The following is a 17,242-nucleotide window of genomic DNA, read 5'->3' on the forward strand; positions in this document are numbered from 1 at the left end:
ATTATAATTGAAGAAGCCCTATCAAATAACTGCATGTGATCACAAAACTATATTCTGCAAACAGACTAGAAAATTCCCTGAAATGATCATAAAGCTTTAGTCCACTAAAAACTGTCAAATATCTCTATATGAATAGAATTTGCATATCTATAATTTTTGTGCACTGAATACTGGGGTCATGTGTGCTGAATGTCTGAATACAATACTTCTGAAAACAACACATCTGAATGGATACAACAAATAAAACACTTTCATATAGTATGAAATAACAGTGCAATTTCAAAGTATACCATTTCTAATTCATGAATACGTATATAAAGTGTCATCTGTTTCCATTCATTAAAGGACAATTTCACCTTCATAGACATGTGGATTGAGTGAATGCAGCAATATTGATAGAACACATCAGCAAGAGTTTGAGGAAAATCAGACAATCCATTTAAAAGTTATGAATTTTTGAAGTTTCTGCTTAGTCACTGCTGAATGAGAAGACTACTACCGATTGTGATGTCACATGTGTACAACGATATACAGAAAATATAAAGAAAATTCAAGATATTTTCACTTTTCTCGCATAATAAAAGAACACATGACTTCCCTCTTTCAGAAGGCAGGGAAAATAATATTACCCTTAACATACGTCAGTAACAAGTTGAAGAAATGTGCACTTTATTCACAAAGTGAAGTTTTGTGAAATTCTCTTTATATTTTCCTTATATCATTGTACGCATGTGACATCATACACTGTAGTAGTCTTCTCATCCAGCAGTGACTGTGCAGATACATTAAAAATTCATAACTTTTGAACGAATTGTCCGACTTTTCCCAAACTTTCCCTGATGTGTTCTACTAATATTGCTGCATTTACTCAATCCACATGTATATGAAGGTGGACTTGTCCTTTAACAACTCAATGCTACAATAATTGTCCCCTGTGCACAGTCCGCCAGAAAGGTGAAAATCTTCTTGAGCAGCGAGTAAATTGTGATTTGACAACGACATACAGCACGTACCAAGTATTAAGTTGGAAGACTGCAACAATGGCACAGTATGACACAAGTGTGAAAATCAATATTGTTGCAAAGGCATCACAGGGCATAGGTTTAATATCAGATTGTGCTTTCGTTCCAAAGGCAAAGTGCATCCTTGTACAAATAACTATTAAATGCTGCTTCAATCTAGTTCTACGGATAAAAAATACCATGATGCCATGAACCCAGTTTGGATGACTTCATCAAGCACTGTACCTATGGTGATTCTCATAATGTCTGGTAAGTTCACTTTCCTGAAGTCACATGTTTTCGTCACTTTGTTCAGTGCATCTTCCCTGTAAGGTTGCAACAGAATTTTAAGTCCATACTCATTGAGACTATAATGCTTGGCAACTGTACCATTATCCTCGAAGCCCATTGTTACTATCATTGTCATTATCATTTACTAGGCCATACAACTGTGATATGACTACATACAAATTTTACATGAATGGAATGTAAGGGAGTAGTACATGGACCAGGACTCACAAAAGTAAAATTCTTTGCTGATTTTATCTTCTTTCTCAGTGGATTCAAAATCCACAAAATCAACTATATGTGTACATATCTCTGAAAAATGCATCGCCTATACATAATCCTCACGCAAAAAGAAAATGCAGGTGGATTGCTAATGACTTATCTCCTTTGCAGCTGGATTTCATTCCTTCTCTCTCTCTCCCTCTCTCTCTCTCTCTCTCTCTCTTTCTCTCTCTCTCTCTCTCACACACACACACACACACACACAAACTAATATTTAAAGTACATACTGACACAATATAGTGTATTCTCGTTATAACAAAGTCCTCAGGACCAGCGGTTTCCTTTCGTTATAACTGAACAGTATAGTGTACAAACATATCTGTATCTATTACACTAATTTTTGGGACATGAATTCGGATTTTGTTGTAACAAGAATTTTGTTATAACTATGTTCATTAAAACGAGAGTGCACTGCCACTATTTCACAACTACCTTCACTTGATTGTCCAGTCATGTCTTAGGTGTTATTATCTATATACTTTGTGGCATTTTTATCTTTGTGAATTTTGCTGGTCAACACATATTCATGAAATAAACAACTAGCAAACAATATGGCCTTCTGTACAAGAAATGTGATGTATATTGTCTCCAAAAGTTGGAAATCACTATAGTTTTCTTGGTTATAATACTTCTTTCTCACTTTGTCACAGTGGGTCTTTTTCACAAATGTGACAACTCCTGAAATTGTCTTACAAGTTCTAATTAGTGATACAGTGCACTCCCGTTATAACGAACACAGTTATAACGAAATTTCGTTATAACGAAGTAAATCTTCTGGTCCCAAAATTATCAGCATTAAAGTCTGTGGTAAAAAAAATTGCTTATAACGAACACGTTTATAGCGAAATTTCCGTTATAACGAAGTCTTTTCCGAGCGCCACAGACAAAGAAAAACAAAAGAAATGTGCTCCGTTATAACGAAATGCGAATTGCTTTCGAAAATACCTAGCGGAACAAGCATTTATAGCGTCTCTGCATGGGTGAAAGCTTCACACCACTGTGTGTTCGCTCTTTGTGTCACGCACAGTTTCTGAGGGGAACTTGCGTTTATTATTGTGATACAGTTATCCCATCACATTTCACATAGCTTTCCAGTGTATGATGAGTATTCAGTATGATGAGTATTCAGTAAACAGAATATGATACACAAATATACGTGGTTTCCTTGTTTTTGGTATACATTGTATTTGTTCGGTTATAACGAAATTTCGTTATAACGAAAGAAAACTGCCGGTCCCGAGCATTTCGTTATAACGGGAGTGCACTGTATATCGTACTTCTAAAGTTCAACGTACTTCTACATGTATATGCTGCTTCCGACATTAGTTTCTCACTACATAGGACACACGTGAACGACAGTGTGTGCCTCACTTAGCTACATGTACACCTTAGGTTGATCTGCTCATCAATATCATGATCACATCACGGCACTTAACCTGGTCACAAGGTCACATTATGCTGCAGACTCGTGACGATGGCTGCTTCTTCTTTTCTTTCGGCTGCAAGGAAGGTTGAATGGAATCGTTCAGTTGCTGGCGTTCGTCCTCCAGCTTCTTCATTTCATAGAGCCCTTGTTCCCTGCACAGTTAGAAAGTGGAATACAATGGAAATCATTTTCTTTTTTTATTATTTTTTTCAACTATGTTTCTTCTTTTTTTTCCTATTTCATTATTTGATTTGCATTCTACTTGCAATTATAAATGTGCAAAGCAAATGGGAGTACACAAAACATTGTATTTCATGTCAAAGAACACAACTAGAGAGGGGCCGTCAAAGGCGGCAGACCCACGCCTAAGTACAAAGTCGGGGTAAACATAATGTGCATTCGGTCATCTACCAGAATTCGGCCACTTAATTGCCAGTGTGCTTTATCACCAGCCAGTGAGTTCTACCAAAGATCGTACACTGAAGTGTACGATCTTTGGTTCTACAGTCACATCACACGCAAATCACATCATTACACATACGGTATTAACACTCATTCACGTACAGGAAAGTCCTTAAGTCTCCTCCAAAAATCCATCGAAAATCCCAAATTCCACCGTCAAAAGTGCAGAATCGGAACTTTTCCAAGCGCGCGCGAATTAAGTCCAGTTTTAAGAGTATTGTCTACGCGACGGGTCGCGGAAAAAGCGCTAAAAATCGAGAAATACGCCGTTTTCTTGCGGGATATTTTGATTATAGCAAGCCGAGAGTGTGATGATATCAAAGGTCGTATGAGTGTACGATCTTTGATGGTATCCACAAAAGCAAAAAAGAAAAACAAAATTTACGTACCCCCTAGGCAATTACCCCTAGGTTGAATGCAAATGTCTACTGCACCAGTATTCGGCCACCAACGAGCGCCGCAACGTCCCCGGTGCAATTTTGCACCAACAGTGTAGAGCGCGATGCATTTTCAGCGGCCTTGCACACGCATTGACATTGAGCACGCATATCGTGCAGTGTGACTGCGACCGAGCAAAATGCTCCTCCAACGAAAAAAACAATCAATGTTAATTTGAAAAATCATCAAATATCAAAGGTCGTATGAGTGTACGATCTTTGATGGTATCCACAAAAGCAAAAAAGAAAAACAAAATTTACGTACCCCCTAGGCAATTACCCCTATGATTAGTGTCTACGGGAATTATTCAATGCAAGGGTTGAATGCAAATGTCTACTGCACCAGTATTCGGCCACCAACGAGCGCCGCAACGTCCCCGGTGCAATTTTGCACCAACAGTGTAGAGCGCGATGCATTTTCAGCGGCCTTGCACACGCATTGACATTGAGCACGCATATCGTGCAGTGTGACTGCGACCGAGCAAAATGCTCCTCCAACGAAAAAAACAATCAATGTTAATTTGAAAAATCATCAAAATACGGGCCAGTTTGTGATGACGGAGAACGAACTTTCATAAATCTAGAAGGACATAGTCCCTCAAATAGGCCTAAATGTAAATTTCGGAATTCTTACGAACATTTGAGCAGCGAAGTCGGATTGTTGGGGAGTTTATGTTTTCGTATGGTAGCGGAAAATCGCAAAGTGAGAAACGGGAAATTTTCGGAATGGTCACTATACCATGGGGTCAAAACTTCAAGGTCACACAGAATTTGCAAGGGTCAACCGATTATCACCAAAATCTAATCGATTCTTTCCTGTCATTATCCAAACATTCCCTGAACATTTCGTGCAAATCCGTTTACCCGTTCTCTTGTTATCTTGTACACAAACAAACAAACAAACAAACAAACATACAAACAAACAAACAAACAAACAAACAAACAAACAAACATACGGAACCCTTTACATAACCCCCTGCCGATTTTCATCGGCGTGGGTAATAATCAAATTGTGATTGCCATATACCACAAGTAGCACAGGAAGCTACAAACAAACACACACACACGTACATACAGCCTCTGATTCCTCAATGTTGCCAAACAAATTTCATATCAAGTTATACACTCAGTCATGTTCATATATCACTTCCTACATCTACACTGTGAAAAACTACTACTTAGTCAAACTTTACAACTACATGAAGTTTGGATGGATTACTGATTACTGATTGGGCAAGTTTAGTCTGAGCAGGTGAAGGAAAATTTCCAAACATCATTCTCATGCAAGGTGATTCCCATAACAACAAAGTTGTTACGGCCGGCAGTTTTCTTTCATTATAATGAAATTCTGTCATAGCTGAACAAAAAGAGTATATAAAGATGTGTGGATAATAATTTTGGGATTTCAATTTTTACTTTGTTGTAACAAAATTTTGGTATAACCGTATTTGTTATAAACGGGATCGCACTGTAGGTTTTAAGGATTCAGCCACTTTGAAAATCAAGACTTTGACTCACAGTCTTCCTCTGGTCATGCGCTCCACTGTGGGATAGTTGGTTTCTTGCAGGCTCTCAAGCTCCTCCTCCGTCACCGAGGTGAAAGAGTCGTCGCTCACGTCGTCGTCGTCGTAGGACGTCGACGGCCGGTCAATGAAGCTCTCCTTCGCTTTCTCTGTCTTCTTCTTCTTCTTCTTCAGCAAAGAAGGGTGGCTCTCGAGGGGTGGTAAGGGGGGCGGGGGATCCCTGGTGGGCATGCTGGCACCCATGGTGGAGCAGCGAAGGCTCTCGTAGAGGGGCTCCTCTTTATTGGAACGTTGGGTGGCCCCTGGTGGCAATCATAAATACAAGACGTCAATGCTCTGGTTGAGTCATATCACAGACTCTTGTTATCCTGTTGAACTATCACTGCTTTATTCTATCTTTTTTTTTCTCCTGATATGGGGAGGGGGAAGACTTAGCCGTAAAAGCTGCATATGATACACAATTTCAGGAAAAGGTACAATGTCATCAGTCACAAAAACTATCATCAGAAGCGTTCAATTTTACGTACATTATACATAAATGCAGCACAGATTCACCTCCTTGTGGTTTGCCCCAAATGACTTGTAAAAGAGTTCAATAGTATTAAAACAGTATGACACCTCATACATGAACGAAGATCAAAAAAAGTCAAAAGCTATCTTTAACAGCCTTGTTATTGTACACATGCATAGCTCTAATAAGGACATTGATGATTCTTTTCCACATTTTATTTAAGGGTGAAAAATCCTGTTCAATTTTGAAGATGCCCTGATGACACTGATTGATTCAAAGTTTGGAATTATCACTGGTGCTATTATTGTGATGGCACAAACATCAGCAGTACCATTGAATCATGAGCTGTATTGTATATTTTAGCCATAAATAGGTAATGCTGAGTATTAATAGCTCTTACCTTTGTTCACCTTGGCATAGAGCTGGTTCTCTTGTAAACTCCTTGGGTGCTCATAGGTATTATCAAATCTATTTAAAAAAAAGGAAAAAAGAATGATGGTTTTAGTTCTTGTAATGTGATACCTAAACATTTTCCTGAAGAGGAGACTACCAAAATGTCTACCGGTATAATCATATCATTGCCATTGATAATCTGTTCATAATATATTTAAATGGCCAGGGAGATGGTGCATGCAAGAGGGTTAAATTCCAAAGGGGTAACTTTAATTTGGTATTCCTTTTAATTGCTTCTGATTTAAACAAATCAAGGCATGTAATTTCATGATCATTACTGAAGTCATATTTTGAAGAAGGAATTGGCTTGCAAAATTATTGCCACTTTTACTTAGCTGGCTCTGTATGATGTCACTTTGCAAGGAAAATCATGGAACTTAGTAGGTAGTTTGACAGAAAGAGAAAGAATTCAGATTTGGAAACACCATCACAAGCTTTGTGGAAGACATGACAATTCATGTATTAGTATATCAAGAACATTGAACATTTATTCATTGTGTATCACATGGACCAGAGTCTCTGAAAATCAGCCATATTTTGTAGGAGCACTCATGGTTGCATTATTGTTTCGTGTCACATTCCCTCAGGAACAAAACCCTTCAGGAGAATATTTAGAGATCAGAACAGAAATTTCAGTCTATTCTAAACACTCTACTTTTAAGAAGACAAAACACAAAGCAATGGTCATATGGTGAACAGCACATGTACATTGTATTTGTTATGTATGAGATTGATGTCATGCAAATGTGCTTCTGTGCCATATGGTGAGGGCATCTGTTGATGATATACATATCTTTGCTCATAATGATTTGTGATCATCATTTTGAGAGTCAGTATCTCACCTGTCTGACTCCTTCGAATGAATCCCTTCATCCTCCTCATTGTCAGGGTCTTTCCTCTTGTCGCTCCTCTTCAGCGATGTGTACGGCTTCGTTCTCTCCATCGCCCCCGCTCCTTCCTCCTCCTCCTCCTCTCCCTCCTCATCCGAGCTCAGGATGGAATCCTCCGAGTCCGACTTGCCCCCGAGCAGGGCCTTGGCCCTCTGCCATATGTTCCTGTAGCCCGAGTCGCTGCTGGTGCTGCCCTCGCTCCTGTCATCCCCCGCTTCCTCTGGCTGATCATCCTCCTCACTCCCGGACGGAGTGACAGAACGTCTGGTCATATGATGACTGCATAAACACACAGAAGAGATGACAGTTTTAACAAAGACCAAAATCAGCATGTTGCTAACGTGTCTGTACTTTCCTCACATGATATCTATACATTCTTGAGTGACTGTAGTATCAGTAAAGACATAAAATCATGCTAAATTTTGCTAAGATTAGGTGGACAAAAGCAGACTATACAGTATAAGATGTAAATCCTTGCCTGATCTTGGTTAAAGTACAGTTCTTATTGATCAACAATTTCTACCATACAAACCCTGGTACCAATTAGATTCAGAGTCAGAATGATAAATCCTGCCTACATACGTTAATGTCACAATTCAGGCTGCTGTAATTTCATGGTACATGTCTAACATGGGTAGACAAACATGCAAAAACATACAATCTCAATATGAAATAATAAGTGCTTTTCAGGGCTGATAGAGAGTGCACTTGGAGTTTGAATCAAAGTCATTGATGTTGAGCAAAAATTAGCTTACGAATAATCCACTGACAGGTAGTGTTCATTCCTTCCTTTTTGCTTGTATGCCTGCTGGATCCCTGCAGCCACACTGCCACTGACCAGTGACAGGTCAGTCTCACTGTTGTACATCCCAACTCCTCTGGCCACGGGGGTGTGTCTTTGCCCTTGACGCTTGCCCTTTTTCCTCTTGGACCTGGGTCAAACATAGAGGGCAGTATTCACAAAGGTGTCATGACTATCTAATGTCAAAAAACATGGCAATCCTTTAATTGAGTAAAACTAAAGTCACTTACATGGTTGTACATACATTGTTCTAGTTCTGACAGACAACAGACATTTACAGTTGTAATTTTCAGCACTGCACAAGTCATACACTCTAAGACAAAAACATTTAACATAACATAGGGACTGTTCCTTCACTATGAAAATATTAATATCAAGATCTGCAGATATCTTGATGCATTTGCTCTGAAAAAAATTGGTCAATTGTGCTGTAAAATAAAGCCAATGAATCACAAAGCTACTAATAGGCATCTTGCATGAGACTAAAGATAATCTTCATTGCTGCACCTGATTGGGCTAGCTAATCAGCAACTAGGTTAAGTTTGCAAGGACGACTTTATGATAACGAAAAAGCTTGAACACATACAGAGTTAACCTGACACCAACAAGAGAATTTGGCAAGTTACAACATACTGTATAAGTTGTTATTTTTGCAAGGGTTTAATTTTTACAAATTTCGCGAATCACAGTTGGATCCCGCATTTAGCAACACACGAAAAATGTCCTCATGTGCTAGGGTGATAGTGCATTTACTTTAGGGTCGGCGTCGATTTGCAAAAACAACATCTCGCGAAAACGTCTATGACCTCCTCATTCGCAAAAATATCTGTACGCAAAAATAATAGCATATTTTATACTGTAGTGTGTAGCACACCAAGGGAAGGGTGCTACATAAGCACTTGCCCGATTGCCCGGGGCGAGTGAAAAATCAAATTTGGGAAAGTATTTTTGAACGAGAACAAACGCTTGCCCAATTGGGCAAGCAAAAAGATTTAAAGCCACTTTTTTTTCCATTTATTCCCCCAACAAACCCACAAAGTCAACCATACAAGAGCCCAAAGACAATGGCTGTTTAGTGATGCTACACAGATTATATTTCATTTCAGCAACTTTCAAACACTTACATAAAGAAGCCCCAATGCAATACAATGGCAACACTTGATCGGACCAAGTTTGTTACTCCATTGTGAGAGTGGGAATCAATGTGTGCTATTTACTCAAATGAATTTGTTTTTATCGAGCCCTTGACTAACACAAGATTTTCTATATTATTTCTGTATATTGTGGACTTTCTTTTCAGGCATTTTAAATGAAAGTTCAGGCAAGTGTTTTGCAGTAAATTTAAAAATCTGCTTGCCTGATTGGGCAAGTGGTAAAATATGGAAGGGTGCTGTTAGGACCTCCAGCAAACCTCCGGTATCAATCAACTCACGCTGATCTCATTCTTGGAAGAGCTCTGGATGGGGGAGAGATGCTATTGGGTGTGGAGGTGACAGGAACTTTTCCCTTCAGTGGCTTGAAGACAGACTACATATGTAAAGAAAACAGAAAGATCAAGTTGGTCTAACACAAGTGTGGAAACACCAAATCTTTTGTGTAAATTAAAGTCAAAACTTGCGTTCCTCTGGACTTCCTGCACAAAAAAAAAAGAAGAAACAAATGCACATGGAGCCTAACTCTTAGGGAATAGGCGATGATATTGCTAAACACTTTTTAATTTCACTTTCCAACAACTTTCAGCTGAAATTTACAGAAAACAAAATACAAGAGATATGTACTGCATGCATGGGTAGAAAGGATTACGAGATGAAATCTGGATAGAAAAGTTGGATTCCTGTAATAGCGCTCGTGCATCCATCGAAACCTTCAGTCCCTATAAATATGTCTGTAGATGCTACAATGAGATGTCATAAGGGTGGCTGTTATGAATGAATGGCAAGTGCTTCTTATGAAGGCTATAATGTTACAAGAAGGATACTTTCTGTTCAATCACAGTTCAATTCCCATTTGTTGACAAGAGGAAAATGCTGTATGAACAGCAAACAATAAACAACTGGGTATGCATGGATCTAAAATAGCTACAAGTGTACTGTATTTTTTAAACTTATATACAGCTTGTAAGTAAAAGGATAAGACACAGAGCTTTCAATAAGACATGTATACAATAAGGCCCCAAAAAACAAAAATGTTGTATTGGCGTAACATGAGATTTTCAAATAGGGTCGGGCGGGCGGATTTTTTCATTTATTTTTTTTTTGCTACCTGTATTTTAAGAGTAAAACTCATATTTAACAAAACCCCATTCGATAGAGAGGGTCTCCAACAGAATGACACTCTGGTCGGACAGCAGGACATCTTTGAACGGACCTGTTTTAACAGCCGTCACGACATTCCGGTAAGAATACGAACGAACAAATTCCTGGGCTAAATCATCCAGCGCCACAGACAAATCGATTCTCTGAATAATATTAAATAAAATCTTTGAACCGGACTTGCCGGTAGCAGACACGCTGTACTGCGCGGCCATTTTCCGACACCAGCTGTTGTTGTTGTTGTTGTTGTTGTTTTTGATAATTTGCAAACCTGTATCGCGCCCTCTCTCGGTAAAAAACAATGTATTTCCTTTTTTTTGTTGTTGAAAAGTTCAGGGTCGGTTTTTTTTTTAGGGTCAGGCTGGTTACGCCAATACAATTTTTTTTTTTTTTTTTTTTTTGGGGGGGGGGGGGGGGGGGGCCTAAGATCCATTTGTATGTAATTGGTGCACTTGTGCAATTTAGCGGATCAACCCTACCACAGCCAATGAATACGCTATGCAATCGGAAAGGAATTTTAGGACACAGGTTTTGAATTATTTAACATGTTTCAGTCTTCAAGATCAACTAACTACCAGGTAAACAAATCCATAAACGGCAGTGAAACACACTTCATTCAAACTGTGGACAGAAAGAAAAATAGGATTCTGTTAGAAAGAGGCAAACAGTTATCAAGTAACGGAAAAAACATGCTTTGATATGAAAGAATAGTGGACCAGATCAATCCATCACATACAGAATAAACACTCCACAAGATGCTGTGAAAAGAGAGAAAAATAGTACGCATGCAATTAATGAACAGGTGATTAAAGAAAAGTGGTTCTCCATAGTTCAGCTCAGGTGTGGAATCAAAATATTAATAGCTTGTCCAGTGGGAAAACAACAAAATTCAAGGACATGATGCAGAACTAATTCTGACATGTAGAGATTGTAAAAGCTATTCTCACTAGCCAGTGCAAACAGTTTTATGCATTGTTAGTATAAGTAAATTGATTAATGATGATTAATACATATGGGAAGGAAATAAATTATTGGAATCTCTCCAATGTGGTATGTCACAATCAAAAGCAAGAAATAAAGGCAATTCAAATAAATGCCTCATAACAGTTTTATCAGCACAAAAAAATTACTTCTCAAAGAAAGGGTCTTATTTAAATCAGCTGCACTGACAGAAATCTGATGGATTAGTAAATATATGAAGAGACAAATATCTTGGCTATTCAAATGTCTGTAAATCACCTCTATCATCTATTGGCTCCTCAAAAAAGTATTAATTCATGTCCATATGACATCTCAATTGCATAATGTTCTAATAACAAATTGCATTGTGAACTAAAAGATCAGAATTTTCATGTCATAAAATATAGTTACGAGGTATTTTGCCAGCCATATGTACTGTGTATTACAGAATTCATATCCTCACAACATTCTGGGCAAACCAATGACAAATAGAGCTGTCTGTAAAGAATGAGCTTTCAGAGAAAATAGACAAGGGACTGTACAAATCTTTGAACCAATCATGTGACCACGAAAGCACTTTTATGGCTTTCCCCTGATGTCATGGATGGTTACCATTCAAATCTATAGCTGATGCCGTATTTCCCTAATTCTGGTAAATGTGGACTTTATATTTATTGTTTCTACAACTCTGCGAATTATCCATATATACATGTAATTTCCTTTTTTTGTAACTGATATGTGGACAAATTGCAAGAATTTACAACATACCGAGAGCTTCTTTTTTTAAGTTAATGTGTGAGGTATTTCAGTAAAATATATGTTAGGATAATTGTAAGATGGTGCTAGACAGTGAGATGGTTTGAACTTTGACCTCGGGCGGTGAAAGGATGGATCCATTGATGGTAGAGTCAGACAGGATTGATGGTCTTCCATCCTTTATTTGGAACAAAAAAAAATGGGTCAAAACAACATAGAGCTCACTCACAAAACAAAAAATGCATAAAAACAATCAAAACAACAAACAAGACACATTCCAACACATAATCGTTGTGTATTTTGAAAAAAAAAATAATGATAACGGTTATTCACAGATGGCTAGTGTATACAGTTGGGATGTCTAGGTATATTGCAACTGATTGACAAATTGTCCTACATCGACGTAAATGCTTAAATACTAATATTTACGTTGATGTAGGGCAATTTGTCAATCAGTTGCAATGAAAACATCTCGACGGAAGAATTTCATAAATTTGAATGTCTGGGAATACATAAAAAAAAAAAAAAAAAAACTAAATCAAAAGCACACTATAACAAGTTGCTTTGCCAGCAAAGATATTAAAGATTCCTCACAGTCAACCCAAACTCCAAATCTAACACAGCATCAGTGCAGGTACTCACAATAATGCAAACTGCTATGCTGTACTACTGTATATAAAAATGTGCTGATCACACTAAGCCTCCAACATTTCATGTGCTATATCACATCACAAATCAAGGTCAACCACCAAATGAGCCTACAATGTCGTCTTTACACAGCATTGCAGCACATCAAAGCATCTAACAAGAGAAAAGCAAACAATTCATGCAAAACAGCGCAGTGCATACAAAAATCCCATCATGAAGTCAGAATGGCAAGTACAAAGTACATTGACAACAATGGCATTACACTAAACTGCCAATTACTACCCTCTTAGTAAAAAAATTAATAAATAAAAAAGACAAAGACAAACAAAAAGTAACAACATGGAGTAGTACGGAAATTTGTGTAGTACTACATTCTGCACAACTTCAGAGCTTTGATATCAAGCTAAGCATGTTTTTTCGTCACACTTACACCAAGTATTAGAGGAAAGCAATTACACTGGCTTAAATATATGATGTCGTATCATTGCCACAAAACTAAAAAAGCATCTTACCGGGTCGTAGCCCACTAGGATCGGCTCACGCTTCCGACGATCTGCAACCAAATCCAGCTGTGACATCTTCTGGCCCTCCAGCGCCCTGGTCAACTTACTGACCACCCTCTCGGAGGCTGACCTGGTTCGACTGTGTGAGGGCGCCCTGATGGCCAGGGCCTCTCTGTAGTACATGGTGGCCATGTCTGGGTGGTTTCGGGCCACATTCACGTCCCCAAGGCCCTCTGATATCCGCCACAAAGCGTCCAGTGTGCCTGGTGTACATAGTTACAACAAAATTTTATGAAAGTGTGTCAAATGATACAAACCGTTCAAAATTCTCAGATTACTGTCTACCAGACTTCTGTGTGCATACTCAACAAATCATCATGTGAAATCATAAGCAAAGAGTAAAGAACAGTCATTTGATGTGTCACAATATATTATAGGAGTCAAAGAATGGTTTTATCGGAGGATGGCGTTTCTGACTCAGGGGCAGGGGTCAATGTTTCCTCAACCTCTGCTTCGATGGGAAAATTTTTTGGGCAGAATTTTAGAAAGTTTGTGCTTTTTCTTTTGTTTTCTCTTGGGTTTTTTTTCCTGTTCATATTCTCTCTTTTTTTTTTTTTTTTTTTTTTGGGGGGGGGGGGGGGAATGGGTGACCCAAGAGAGTGGAGGGGCTGCATCCATGACACCAGGATACAGTGTAAGACAAAACATAAAATCACACATACTTTTGCAGTGTCTACAAGATAATCATTGCAACTGATTGACAAACTGCCCTACATTAACATAATATTTATGTCTATGTAGGGAAATTTGTCAATCAATAAACTCGAGGCAAGAATTTTACCCAAGATTCTTATCATTTTTTTCTTGTTACTATAAGATTGAATACCTGCATCTGTGAAGGTCTGGTGTGCCACATGGAAGCTCCTCTCTGCATTGGGATAGTCACACAGCTGTCTGTAGGCTTCTCCAAGATAGAAGAAACACCAGCCCCGGTCAGCTTGGTTGCCTAGGACACCTGAGGAAAGATGTGGGGAGAAAGGAGAGTTGCTCAAACCTTGTCACCTTTTTTGAAGATTGAGATGCAAGTAAGAAAAGGCAGCCATGTATAACTTCCTTTGAAGGAATGACAGAATATCTAAAATCTACAGTATGTACATAGTACACACTTACGAATTCCCTACTGACTTTTAGCTGAATGTATGAGAAGGAGAAAAACAAAAACTGGTATTGGAAGATGAAAAAGAAAAGGAGAGGAAGGAGGAGGGATGGAAATGAAACTACAGTGGATCAGGCTCTCATCTGACATCTCCATGTCTTTTAGACATATGACATACATTCAAATACTCTTCAGTGGCAATGCCTTTCTGGGATTTGATGGAAATGAGGTAAAAACAATTGATGGAGAAGCAGCAGTAGAAGCACAAGAACAAGAGGAGTAGAAAAAGAAGAAGATGGATAGAAGGGGAAGAAGAAGAAGTGAAAAGAAGAAGGAGAAGGAGGAGGAGGAGGAGGAGAAAAAAAGAAGAGATCAAGAGAGATGAGGTTCCCACCATGCAGTGCAGCAGCCTGCTGGTAGACGTGGATGGCATTGATCAGGTCACAGGAATGGAGGTACATCCTGGCCAGGCTCTGTGCCACGGCAGCTTGGAGCTTGGTCTCCTCCCTGCCCTGGGTCGGGGCGCCACGGCAACGCTTCCAGGACTCCCGCAGCCAGCGCAGTCCTTCCTCATTATTGCCACGCTTCTTGCACAGCACTGCCATGTCGTGAAACAGCTTGGCCTCTTTGGTTCTCACTGAAAAATAATTAAACATTTAAAAACAATGAATTGACATAAACTTGACTGCACCTTTTAATGTCTGTTAATTTGCATTTCTTGGAAATCTTGTTCTGCTGATTTATGCACTACAGTGCACTCTCATTATAACAAACATGGTTATGATGGAATTTTGTTACAGCAAAGTAAATCTTCTGGTCCCAAAATTATCACCTATGTACAGTATCTTTATGTACTTTATTTGTTTGGCTTTGACATTATTTTGATATAATGAAGGAAAACTGCCGGTCGAGAGGACTTTGTTAAGATGGGAGTTGCCTGTATAACATAACAAAAACAAAAGTCCAATAAGCACCTAGGACAATGTGCAATTTAACAATCTGGGCCATGTTTCATGAAGAGTTATAATTGATTATATACTTGATTTCTATCATAAGTCTATGGCAACCTGTGTGGTAGGTCATAATCGATTATATCTTTCGATAAACAGGGCCCAGATTTAGTAGAGGAAGAGATTGTGTACGTAGAGGTGTATGTGCTTACATGTACTTTAAACTAAAGAAAAGTAAAAAAGTTTCTTAATCACTCCTATCAAATTCAAACTATGGAGTCATAACAAATCACTCACTTGATTCATGCATCTGTGCCAGTACCACCTTACTGGCCTTCTCACAGGCGACAAAAACTCGCTGGAAGCTGGCGGCGTCTGCCAAAGCATTCAGCATCCTGGCCTCTTTCACCAGCATCCTAGCCCTCATCAGTCCATTCCCTGTGCTGGAGTAGAGTTCCGCAGCCTTGCTGTAGTTGACCCGCGCCTCCTCAAGCTTGGACTGCTTGGTCAGGAGCTCGGCCAGCTGGTTGTGGGAGTCAGCCCTCCCGCGCTCATTGTCCCACTTCTCAAACTCCTCGACGGCCCAGTGGAAGCAGTTGATGGCGCTGTTCGTGTCTCCCTTGGCGTCGTACGCCAGTCCCAGGTTGTAGTAGATGTCTGCGAGGGCATTGGAGTTTGTCCCGTTCGTCCTAACCAGATCCCTCTGCAGCTGCTCCTGCAAGATGCTCACCGCTCTCTCGGCTTTCCCAAGGATCACAAGCACTGCCCCGAGATTGCACGCACACGACTGAACCAAAAACTTGTCATTCAGCTTGTTGGCCATGGACAGAGCTTGCTCGTATTTGTCCACGGCACGACTGTACTTGTGATTTGCGACGTCTGCATTGGCACTTTTCAGCATGCCATCAACCAGCTGCACACTTTCACTATTGCTCTCATCGGTACCACCCATGCTCTCTGTGTGTGCCCCCTCATTTTCGGCATCTGGTTCACTGTAGACCGTTGTGATTTCCGTTGAGTTCTCTGGCTCAACAGCAAATTGCCTACCCAGTCCTGCATCAACCTCTTCTGTTGCTTCAGGTGCTAATTTCTCACTACTGCTGCTAGCACAATCTGCCAGTTTTTCATCATCATCCCCTTCCTTATGACAATCTTCATTGCTTTCTCCCAAACTAAGTTTTGCAGTTTCCGACTCAAGCTCACTGATTTCGTCACCTGTTGCTTCACCTTCCGGGTTCTCAGTTTGATAGCAGTTGATATTGTACATGTACTCGCTGTTGGTGTCGATGTCCTCCACATGTGAGGTAACGATTTTAACTGGACTCTGGACATCCTCCTCCCTGCAACCCTCTGCTTCGGGGTCTCCTAGCTGGCTTTCTTCCTCTTCATCCCCATTCCCCTTGTTTCCAGTTTCCATGGTAGCATCCTCGTCAGCAGGGTCTCCAAGGTCGGCTGCGTCAAACACAAGCCCTCCTAAGTCGTTGGGTGGTGTCTCCATCTTTCCCTCTTCAAGATCAAAATCAGGCAGAATCTCGACTTAACATCCTGACATCCGAGAGAATCTACGGAACAGAAATAAAGAGAATGATTCACTGTCCTACTCCTAGCCCATCAAGTAATTAACTTGAAATTTGAATGGGCCTGCTATTAAGGTTTAAAGTGCTTTCCTGAGCAACTTAAAAATACTAAAACACACTAATTTACTCCTTGTCTATCAAGTAGCTTGAAGTTTGAATGGGCCTACAGGCTAGACTGATCTACTAAGTTAATATCAGTTCGGGAAACCCACTCACAAGGGGGGCCCCTCCTTATAAGTAACCCGTCCCCCTTATAAGTAACCCCGTCCCCCTTATAAGTAACCCCCGGGGCACCCCTTATAAGG

The 17,242-nt window shown here is 39.7% G+C and overlaps 1 protein-coding gene across 1 annotated transcript; it reads right to left on the reverse strand.

Moving 5' to 3' along the window:
- Positions 1-3,019: 3,019 nt before the first annotated feature.
- Positions 3,020-16,852, reverse strand: LOC139718588 (uncharacterized). Its single transcript, XM_071630054.1, has 10 exons — positions 15,658-16,852; positions 14,805-15,047; positions 14,141-14,269; positions 13,264-13,517; positions 9,508-9,602; positions 8,029-8,205; positions 7,226-7,552; positions 6,331-6,398; positions 5,415-5,721; positions 3,020-3,149 (listed from the first exon to the last, which is right to left on the reverse strand). The coding sequence occupies exons 1-10, from the start codon at positions 16,775-16,777 to the stop codon at positions 3,020-3,022; spliced, it is 2,850 nt and encodes a 949-aa protein (XP_071486155.1). The 5' UTR covers positions 16,778-16,852.
- Between the last annotated feature and the right edge of the window lie 390 nt (positions 16,853-17,242).

Source organism: Diadema antillarum, unplaced genomic scaffold, assembly GCF_040938485.1.
Source record: "Diadema antillarum isolate AM-2024a unplaced genomic scaffold, OU_Dant_1.0 scf00000097, whole genome shotgun sequence".
Lineage (NCBI taxonomy): Eukaryota > Metazoa > Echinodermata > Echinoidea > Diadematoida > Diadematidae > Diadema > Diadema antillarum.

What these genes read in the sequence shown, in the direction of transcription:
- LOC139718588 (XM_071630054.1), bottom strand. Translation starts at nt 16,777, where the DNA reads ATGGAAACTGGAAACAAGGGGAATGGGGATGAAGAGGAAGAAAGCCAG. An exon ending in TCCTAGTGGGCTACGACCCG is followed by an intron (nt 9,603 to 13,263) that starts GTAAGATGCTTT and finishes TTACATATGTAG; the next exon opens with TCTGTCTTCAAGCCACTGAA. An exon ending in CGCATGACCAGAGGAAGACT is followed by an intron (nt 3,150 to 5,414) that starts GTGAGTCAAAGT and finishes CTAACTGTGCAG; the next exon opens with GGAACAAGGGCTCTATGAAA.